A 10,082-nucleotide genomic window follows, 5' to 3' on the forward strand; every position below is an offset into this window, starting at 1 on the left:
CCGCCGGCAAGGGCTGCGCGCCCCCGGTGCGCCCCGTGCTCGGCGCTGCACTGCGCTGCACTGCGCCGCCGCCGCCGCCGCCGCCGCCGCCGCCGCCGCCGCCGCCGCCGCCGCCGCCGCCGCCCTTCCCCGCGAGGGGCGGGGCCTCGCCTGAAGACCCACCCACTCCCCCGCCCACCACCGGACGTAGCCCCGCCTCTAACAACCTCCCCGGTGGAGTGACGCGTGCGCGGAGCAGCCAATCAGAGCGGCGCGTGGTTTTCAAACGGGCGGCGGCGGCGGCGCGCGGGGAGCGGCGGGAGCGGGCTGGAGCCGGGACCGGGACCGGGACCGGGACCGGAGCCATGCGGGCCGCCCAGGCCCCCGCCGTGAGTGCGGCCCTGGACCGGGAGGCTTGGCATGGGGGGCACCGATTTGGGCGTCCCGGTGGGGCGGTGGGGAGAGCCCCGGGGGGGGCGTCCCGGCGGGGCATCCCCGACCGTGCGGGGTTGCCCCGAGGTGGCTGGGGGACGGCGGGTCCCGTGCGAGCCGGAGCGCTCTCGGTATGTGTACCGGGGGCGGGGGAGGGTTGCTGCCGGTGGTGCCGTCGGTGACCCCCGGTCCTCCCGCCCCCGCAGGCGCAGCAGCGGCCCCGGCGCGCCCCCCTGCAGGAGCTGCGGCTGCAGCCGGGCGCCGACCGCACCAGCCTCACCCCGCTGCTCCGCCGCCTGCGGCTCAAGGTCGGTGTGGGGGCCGGGGGCGGGTCGGGGTAACAGGAAGAGATGCTGGGGTGGGGTACCAGGGCAGTGGGGGGACAGGTATATCTACTGGGGTGGGGGAAATGGGGAGACTGGCTATGGGGTGCTGGGGGGAAGGGCAAGGCAGTCCTGACCCCCCCCCACCCCCCCAAATGTCCTGTAGGACAATGACTGCACCACGCCAGTGTCCTGCACCCCAAGACGCCCCAGAAGCGCTATCCTGCTCCCTCCCAGCAGCAGCACCCTAGTGCCTTGCACCCCGGGGCCCCCCAGCAGCACCATCGCAGAGTCCCCTGGGATTCCTGCCTTGGGGCCCAGCACCTCGGAGACCCCCAGGAATCCCACCCTGGTGCCCAGTGCCCCAGAGCCCCGCAGCAGCCCCATGCCAGCCCCCCTGTGCAGCCCCATCCCAGAGCCGTGCACCCCAGAAGCTCCCGGCAGCATCGTGCCTGCCCCCCTGTGCAGCCCAGTCCCAGGGCCCAGCACCCCGGAGCCCCCCGGCAGCACCGTGCCAGTCCCAGGGCCCAGCACCCTGGAGCCCCCCGGCAGCACCGTGCCAGTCCCAGGGCCCAGCACCCCGGAGCCTGCCGGCAGCACCGTGCCAGTCCCAGGGCCCAGCACCCCAGAGCCCGCCGGCAGCACCGTGCCAGTCCCAGGGCCCAGCACCCCGGAGCCCGCCGGCAGCACCGTGCCAGTCCCAGGGCCCAGCACCCCGGAGCCCCCGGGCAGCACCGTGCCAGTCCCAGGGCCCAGCACCCCGGAGCCCCCGGGCAGCACCGTGCCAGTCCCAGGGCCCAGCACCCTGGAGCCCCCGGGCAGCACCGTGCCAGTCCCAGGGCCCAGCACCCCAGAGCCCTCCGGCAGCACTGTGCCGGCCCCCCTGTGCAGCCCAGTCCCAGGGCCCAGCACCCCAGAGCCCCCCGGCAGCACGGTGCCAGTCCCAGGGCCCAGCACCCCAGAGCCCCCCGGCAGCACGGTGCCAGTCCCAGGGCCCAGCACCCCAGAGCCCCCCGGCAGCACTGTGCCAGCCCCCCTGTGCAGCCCTGTCCTGGACTTGTGTACCCTGGAGCCCCCCGGCAGCACTACCCCAGTGCCCTGCACCCCTGGGCCCCCTGGCAGTGCCAGCCTGGCCTCCTGCACCCCTGGCCCCCCTGGCACCAGCTCCACCCCGCAGGAAGCTCCCTTCCACGGCTGGCGAGCGGCGCCCGCTGACCTCTCCTGCAGCCCCGTGGCCCCCGAACCCCTGGCTGGAGATGGGAGTGCGGGTCCCCCGCCTTGCCAAGACACCCCTGAGGGGGCCGAGTCCCCAGCCCCTTCCCCCCCAGAGCAGGGTCCCCCCCGGTCCCCTCCCACCGAGGCAGGTAGTTCGGAGCATGCCGGGTCCGAGACAACAGCCACCCCCATCCCCTCGCCCGAGGTGGCCGCGGGTGCCGTGTCCTGGGTGTTGCCGCTGGTCTGGCTGGAGAAGAGCCTCAACAACTCGTCCCTGCTGGAGTCCCTGCAGCACAGCCTGCCCCTGCCTGCGCCACGGCGGGATGCCAGCACCAGCGTCACCCCCGTGCCTACCGCGGTCGCCGGCACCAGCGTCACCCCCGTGCCTACCGCGGTCGCCGGCACCAGCGTCACCCCCGTGCCCACCACAGTCACCAGCACCTTCATGACCCCCCGGGACCTGCGGGAGAGGAGCATGAACACATCCCTGGGCGGCCTCCCCTGCGCCAAGGACAGCGCTGCCGAAACGGACTCCCTGCTGTGGCAGTAAGTGTGGGGACGTCCCTCCCACCCGGACAGGGCTGTGGCACCCGTGGGCTGTCCCTGCCCCAAGCCCTCTCTCTGTCCCCAGCTGTCCCCGGGAGCAGCTGAAGTCCCTGCCACGGGCAGAGCTGGAGGGGCGGCTGGAGAGCACCCTCATCATCATCGAAGCCCTCTCGCTTCAGCTGCGCAACTGGCAGGAGAGCCAACGGCCGCTGCCCGGCGTGGGGCCGGCCGAGCAGAGGGATGCGCTTGTGCAGACGGATGTCACCCACCCCGAAGGGGTAAGAGCCCTTATTGGGGCGATGCCACCCCATTTTCTGTGGCCTTGGTGTCCTGATGGTGCCCATGTGCCACCGGCAGGATGGTGGCCCCGGCTGGACCGCAGCCCGGCGGAGCGGAAGTAAAGTGTTGCTGCTGCGGCATGGCGCATGGCATCACGCGCCCGGCGCTGCTCTAGCTGCAGTATCGCGCCCGGCTCAACCTGCTCAGTTTGCTGGATTTGAATCCTTTGTGCAGGGAAACATCCCTGGCACACGTGGTGCGGGGGGGACGGGAGGTGTGACAGCCAAATGGCTCTCGCTGGACCCCAGGGTGGAGCGGGGCTGGTGCGAAGCCCCCTCTGCTCTGCCGGGATGCCCTTAGGAGGAGGAGATCTACCGCAAACTCTACCTCGAGCTGCGGAGGAAAATGGAGGCTCTGCAGCAGCAGCGGGGAGTGGAGCGGGACCTGCAGCGGGAGCTGGAGCTAACGACCGCGGGGATGGTGCGTCTTGGCTGGCTGGCGTGCGATGAGTGCGCCAGGTCTCAGCCTGGCAGGGCACACGTGTGCCCGGCCCTGGGAGCGCTGCCTGAGTGCCGGTGACCTTGTCCCTTTCCCAGAGTGCCAGGAGCAGGCAGTGCCTCCTGTTTCAGGACCTCGTGGATGCTGCGTTTCAGAGCTTGCAGGATGAGCAGGGAGCCCTTGACCAGGAGGTGAGCTCCCGCGCAGCTGGGCTGGGCACCCTTTCCCCTGGACTTCAGGAGATGCTGGTGCTGCCAGCACACACCGCAGCCGTCAGCTATACCCGGGTGCCTCCTGGGGTCGTCTCCCCTCACAGCGGGAGCAGGCGAGGGCTCTGGTGTCGCGGTGCCGGGCCGTGCTGGAGAGCGTGCCTGGCAAGCTGCGGAGCTGCCTGGAGGAGCGGGACACCATGAGGCAGCGAGCGGACGAAGCCCTCCGAGCCAAGGAGGAGGTAGGGGGGCACCAGTGGGGGGATCAGGGCAGGCTCTGCTGTCCCCGTGCCTTGGATGGGGCATCCTGCGACTCTGCCCGTCTCTGCGGAGGGGGAAGGTCTCTCTGGAATCCCGGGGGAAAAGCCTGATGTGGCCCTGGAAGGCCAGAAGGGCTGTGGCTGCTCGGGGGTGGCTGGAGCTCTTGGGATGGGTTTTTGGCTGGGGCTGTGCCCTGCTGGGAGCGGGAGCCCTGGGCTGCAGCAGCGTGCGGGGGTGGCTCCTGGGAGCTGCCCCTTGTGTGATGCCATGCCCGGATCAGCATCCTTCCCTTGGCAGGGCGATCGCTTCCTGGAGGCCTTCCGTGCCCACGCCAGCGCCCGGATCAGCGCCTGTGACCAGAGCCTGGCCTCCCAGCGAGAGCTGGCTGCGCTGCTGGTGGATGCCATCGACCAGCAGGTACCGAGCGGGTGGGCACCTCCGACTGCCTCCCCCTTGGGTCCCAGGGAGGGGGCTGGAAGGGCATCTTCGCATCCTGGGCTTGGATGATGCTCTGAGCAATGGTCGCCGATGGGCTTGGGTCCATCAGAGGTTTCTTGGCGCCGCTGCTGGGAAGCTGCTGCAGATCCGGCCTCGGGGCTGGCACTCACCTCCCTCCACAGCCTTTGAACGTGGCTCTTCCACCGCGGCAGCACTGACCCGTCTCTCCTGCCCCGCAGGCATCCCTGGCTGCCGAGACTCAGTCTTTCCGGGAATTCATAGACGTCACCTTTGAAAATCTGGAGGAGGAAAGGAGAGCCCTGGACACGGAGGTGAGGGGTGTCCCGGTGGGGGCTGGTGGCAGGCTCAGCCCCTTGCCCCCCTGCCGGCACGATCCAGGCTGGTGCCGCTTTGCTCCATCTCGGAGCACTTTGTGTCCTGGGTACCGCGGGCAGCCTGGCTGCCAGACCCACCCCTGGTCACGCAGCCGGGCAGAGCCACCAGCCGGCATGGCCGTGCCGTGCTCAGCTCTGCTCGACACCGTCTCCCCTCACAGCGGGAGCAGGCGAGGGCCCTGGTGTCGCGGTGCTGGGCCGTGCTGGAGAGCGTGCCCGGCAAGCTGCGGAGCTGCCTGGAGGAGCGGGATGCCGCAAGGCAGCGAGCGGACGAAGCTCTTCAAGCCAAGGAGGAGGTAGGGGGTTGCCTAGTGCTGAGCAGTGCCCGGGGGTGTCTGGGATGCTCCCCCGCAGCCCGGCTGCCCCCCCAGACTTGGGAGGACTTGGGGTACCCTTGGTTTGGGAACACCCCATGGGGAAGAGCGGCCCAAAGCGAACCTGGAGGGCACCGTGTCTCTGCAGGCGTCCTGCCAGCTGGAGGAGACCTCGGTGGCCCTGCAGGACACGGTGGCTCAGCTGGAGCAGCTGTCGGTGGCCAACTCGCGCCTCAGCGCAGGTAGGGGTGGTGATGGGGGGGTGCTGGAGCTGCCCCTGTCCCCGCTGCCCCTGTCCCCCCCCCCTGCTGACGGCTCTGCCCCTCGCAGACCTGAGCTCCCTGATGACGAATCTGGCCAACCTGGAGCAGGAGCGGGATGCGCTGCAGCAGGAGAATGAGAAGCAGTGGGAGGAGATGGCCCGGTGGGTCTGAGCCCTGGGGCAGGGCATTGCCCCCCCCTCCCCTCCATGGCCACCTCCTGCCACCCCTCATCCCCAAAACGTGGCATCCCCTGACCCCATCCCGTCCCCGCAGGCTGGCGCGGGAGAGGGACACCCTGCAGCGGGAGTGCAATGGGCTGTGCCAGGAGCTGCGGGAGGCGACCGAGTGCCGGGAGGTAGGAGCTGCCTGACCCTGCCCGCGCTGTCACGCGCTGCCAGCCCCCGTCATGGCCTCGCAGGCACGCTGGCGGCCGGCCAGCAGCGGGATTAGCCCTCCCACGGGGGGGTGAGCGCAGCGAGGGCGGTTGACATCCCGCACGTAGCGCAGCTCTCCATCCTGCCCGGCAGTGATTCCCAGGGAGGGCGGTGGGCAGCTCTCCGGGATAATTTTAATTTTCCCCTGGCTGCAGGCATGGTGCCGTCCCCAAGCCTGTCCTATGTCCCCTGGTCTGGGGGGGGGACATAAACTGCTGGTCTCCAGGGGTTGGGGTAAAGCTGCCGCTAACTGGAAACAGCACCCTGAGGTGTGGGAGGGACCGTGCTGGGGGTTCCAATGGGCCCCCTTGGGTCTCTGGCCGGGTGCTCATGGCTGTGTCCCCCCCACCCTCTTGCAGTTCCTCGACCAGGAGAACCGTATGTCCCGCACGCAGCTGCTGGAGGTGGAGGCCAGGCTGAAGTCCTCAGAGGCCGCCCTGCAGGAGCGCAGCCTGCAGTATGAGAAGCTGATGGACTCCCACCAGCGCCTGCGGTACCGACCCCGCTCACCACCTCTGCTTGAACCCCTCTATTTTTGGGAAATCGAGCCCTTCCTGGGGAGGTGGGGGCCACACGGGGGGACACCGCTCCGGTCACTGCTGCCCCAGCCAAGCATGGTTGCCCAGGCGGGTGGAAGAGGCTGTGGGGAAGCCCAGCAGACCCCATCTTGGGGGAAACTGCCTAAATTTGTGGGGTTTGCTCCACCCCTGGGTCACGGTGGGAGGCAGGCGTGGGAAATGTCCCCATCCCACACCCAGGAGGGGGAACGCTGCCGCTGAGGCTGATGCCATCCCGCAGGGAAGAGCAGGCTGCCCTCGGCAAGGAGCTGGAGAACACCAAGGCCAAGCTCCTCGACTTGCAGCTCAGGAGGGACAAGGTCTCCTGGTGCTCTGCGGACATCACCGAGAGCAAGATGCGGCTGCGGGAGCTCGCCGATTGCCTCAGGGCTGCTCTGCAAGAGGAGGTAGGAGCCCTGCCCTGAGGACAAGGACGAGGGGGTGGCCCAGGGGGGGTCAGACCCCTGTGGCTTCTCCACGGCGTGGCTTCAAGTCACCCCCTGCTCGCCGGGGCAGTGCAGAGCTGTCACAAGCTGCGCTCCGGTGCTGTCCTCTCCCTCCCCTCTGAAGGATGATGCCCCATCGAGAAGCAGAGCCTGGACCCCGGCTCCACGGACGCCGGGCTGGCAGACACCCCGCCGTGCCTGGACCCCCGCCTGCCGCACGCCGGCATGCCGCACCCCGTACCGCGCTGGGGGCTCCTTCGTGGGCAGCGTCCTGAAAGCAGTGTCGGGGAAAGGTGAGCTGGCACCCACTGTCTGGGTGCTGGGGGGGGTCCCTATATGGGGATTACCCCCCCCCGCCCCCAGTGCTGGGGATGTGCGCTGGTGCTGAGCGAGGAGGAGATCCCGGTGCCATGCCTGTGCCTTTCCCTGTGGATCCCCTGGTTGTTCCCTTGTGACAGCCATGGGTTAGGTCACGGCTTCTGCGAGTGGCCGGGGTCTTCTCTGAGCTCCCCGGGGCAGATGGGTGCATGGGTGAGCTCCGGTCGTGCTCCCCGCAGCACGCAGGGCTGGGCACAGCGCCTCTGCCCTCTCCTCTCACAGATGCTGATGAAGCTGCCGGAGGTGGGAGTGCATTTACCAAGGACAAACCTGCCTCTACACCAAAGCCAATAGGTACTGGGGCTGTCACCCTGCCCTGGACCCTGCTCCGAAGCTGCAGGGCTGCCTGCGTGGGGGGTAAAAGCAGGCATGCCTTCCTGCTCGGCTCCATGTTCCCTGGGGCTGACGTTCCCTCCGTGCCGCTCACGAACCTCTGCCCTGCCCCGCAGAGCCTGAGGAAGGTCTGCTGGAGAGCGTGAAGGAGCTGAAAGCCGTGGTCTCCGACCTCACCATGCTGAGCTCCCGCATCCAGGAGCTGGAGCAGAGCGAGTTCAAGGCGCTGCAGACAGAGATGTGAGTTCAGCGGGGGCTCGCGTCGAGGGCCCCGCATGGGCACCGCTCTCTCATCGGTATCTCCTGCAGCTTGTCTGGGGTCTGCCTCTCGCCCCAGCTCTGGATTAGACCTCTCCTGCCATGGCTAGAAGGGCTTTTTCCAGATGGCCGATTGGCCTCTCCCACCACGGGGCTGGTGGGATGCCCGGGAGGGGACGTGCACCACGCTCGGCTGCGATCCCCACTCACTCAGCCCCGCCGTCCTCTCCCAGCTCCAACCTGCAGCTCCAGCTGGAGACGGTGACGGATGAGAGCCAGGAGAAGATGGACGCCCAGGCTGCCACCATCGCCAAGCTGAACAAAGCGCTGAGGGTCAAGCTAGAGGTGAGCCAGTGCCAGAAGTGGGCCAGTGCTCACCCCAGGGCAGAGACAAACTGGGACAGGCGCTGATCTAGGACACGGAGAAATCTGGGTGACCGGCTCCAGCGATGCCCCATGGGTGCTCCTGGCTCTTCTGACCTTCTCGAACATGAGAAAACCCACTCCCCCCCAGGGTGCTGGGGGAGGCCGGGGCTGGGCACTGCCTGACACCACTTCTTCCCCCCCCCCCCCCCCCCCCGTAGAGCGAGAAGGAGCTGCAGAACATGGTGAAACAGCAGGAAGAGAAGATGCTGCAACTCATCGACAAGAGCGGGGAAGTCACGGTGCGTGATGGGGGCCTGGCCGAGCTGCACGCCTTGGGGGGTGCTGGCCGTAGGACCCCTCTCGGCATCTCCTTTGCCCCCACAGATGCTGAAGGGAGAGGTCTTCCACCTAAGGCGCTCGCTCCAGCGTGCAGAGTCGGAGGCCAAGGTGCTGTGGGAGGAGGTGCGGGGGCAGGAGCCCAAGGTGGACACCGCTTACATCCAGGAGCGGGTCCTGCTGCAGCGGCAGGTGAGACTGGGAGGCTGCCAGGGCCAAGGGCTCCTTGTGTCACTACCCCTCTGTGGACAGGGGACCTCTCCAGACCTCGCTCCTCGAGCAGGCGACCCGTGGGATGGCAGGGGAGAGCCCCCCACCCCATGGCTCTTCCTCACAGTGAGCTCTCAGTGGCGCTCGCTCTTTTTGCAGGTGGACAAACTGCGGCTGCTGCTCCTGGAGAGAGAGGAGGAGAAGCAGATGCTCTCCGACAAGTACCTGGAGCAGGTACGGGGAGCCCCGAGGGGCTGCCCTGGCTCAAGTCCCCTCTCCCTCCTGGGCTGGTCCCTACCCAATTTTGGGGCAGGCTCCCGACAGGCGTCTCCTACCACAGGTCCGAGGGCTGGAACTGAAGCTCCATCACGCCCAGAAAGTGCTGAGAACCCATGAGGAGATGCAGGAGAAGATGAAAGAGGTGAGGTTTGTGGTTCATAGCTCTCACCCTTGCTGTGACTACCAACCCTCCTCCCAAACGCTGTCACTAACACTGCTGCTGCCCCCAGGTCCTGTCGGCTGTCCCCGACGTGGCAGCGGGCTGCCAAGAGCTCTACAGCCTGCTGCGGTACTTGGGCCTGAAGCCGGCCGGTGGCAGCAAGGAAGCTGCTGAGCCGCTGTAGCCTGTAGCGTGAAACCTTCCTGTTCTTAATGCTGTAATTATTTCTTGAATAAAGTTTTGTTGGCTTTTACCCTGCCTGGTGCATGGATGCAGGAAGCTCCTGGTGCCCTGGGTGGGGACAACTTGTCCAGCCTGCACCGGCTGTACCCGCTCCGTCCCCGTCACGGGGCTGCAACCATGGCCTCCCCTCCTTGGCGGGGGCCAGGCACCCCCCCCCCCCGCCGGCACTTGCTCTCAATAAGGTGCCGCGTTCCCCAGGCTCCCACCCCGCGGCCCCAGCAGCAGCCAGCGCCTCTGGGCTGACCTAGCTTCCCCCCCTGGGCCCCCGCTCCTCCTCCTGCCCTAGATTCCCTCTGCATTCCCGCTCCTGCTTCCCACTGTGGAGGGTATCGGAGGCCGGATTCTGCACCCCCATCACGGGGCTGTGGGCCACACGCCTGTTGCGTGGGGATGGTTCCCCTCCCAGCGCGGCTCCGGCATGCAGCATCCCCTGGGTCGCTGGGAGCGCTGCCTGCCAGGCGCTGGGAGCTCTGCCAGCTCCTGCTCCCAGCCCCCCCTTGGCCCCTGCTGCTGCATCGGCGGGGGGGGCTCCCTCGGGGGCCTCCCCTGCTCCCAGCACAGCTCCAGCCTCAACTCCCTCCTTCCCTGCTAGGGTATCTCCTGCGGGATTCCCCCTCCCGGTGTTCCTGACCTCAAGGATGCTCCCCGCTGCTGTGGGGGCCATGCAGCACTTCCCTCCCCCAGCGTGGCCCAAAATAGCAGCGTTCAAACAAGTGCTCTGGTTTTTAATGGCCTGTTTCTCCTGCCTGGGGTGGGGAGGGGGTCACCTTCCCCTGCCCTCCACTGCAGCCCTGCCACCCTGTGCGGGGCGGGTGCTGCGACACCCCGGGTGCTGGCACCTTTATTTACCCCTTGCACCCAGGAAATGGAGGTGTTTAGGGTTGTGCCCCTGTTTACCGGGTGCGTGGGTGGTTCACGGGGAAGCGGCGT

The 10,082-nt window shown here is 68.3% G+C and overlaps 1 protein-coding gene across 1 annotated transcript; it reads left to right on the forward strand.

Annotated features, from left to right (window-relative positions):
* Positions 1-344: 344 nt before the first annotated feature.
* SPAG5 (sperm associated antigen 5) lies at positions 345-9,165 on the forward strand. Its single transcript, XM_075169122.1, has 24 exons — positions 345-368; positions 618-748; positions 1,467-2,495; positions 2,581-2,773; positions 3,135-3,254; positions 3,371-3,463; positions 3,589-3,723; positions 4,040-4,159; positions 4,420-4,512; positions 4,737-4,871; positions 5,038-5,131; positions 5,220-5,313; positions 5,426-5,507; positions 5,946-6,079; positions 6,385-6,550; positions 6,714-6,882; positions 7,190-7,261; positions 7,417-7,540; positions 7,792-7,903; positions 8,143-8,223; positions 8,309-8,452; positions 8,630-8,704; positions 8,811-8,891; positions 8,980-9,165. Exons 1-24 carry the CDS (start codon positions 345-347, stop codon positions 9,091-9,093), a joined length of 3,615 nt encoding a protein of 1,204 aa, XP_075025223.1. The 3' UTR covers positions 9,094-9,165.
* Positions 9,166-10,082: the final 917 nt, after the last annotated feature.

This window comes from Calonectris borealis, chromosome 19 (genome assembly GCF_964195595.1).
Source record: "Calonectris borealis chromosome 19, bCalBor7.hap1.2, whole genome shotgun sequence".
NCBI lineage: Eukaryota > Metazoa > Chordata > Aves > Procellariiformes > Procellariidae > Calonectris > Calonectris borealis.

Bases quoted from the DNA above. Each gene is read 5' to 3' on its own strand.
- SPAG5 (XM_075169122.1), top strand. From the start codon at position 345: ATGCGGGCCGCCCAGGCCCCCGCC. The intron at 3,464-3,588 runs GTGAGCTCCCGC...CTCCCCTCACAG, and splicing joins AGGGAGCCCTTGACCAGGAG to CGGGAGCAGGCGAGGGCTCT. The intron at 8,892-8,979 runs GTGAGGTTTGTG...TGCTGCCCCCAG, and splicing joins TGCAGGAGAAGATGAAAGAG to GTCCTGTCGGCTGTCCCCGA.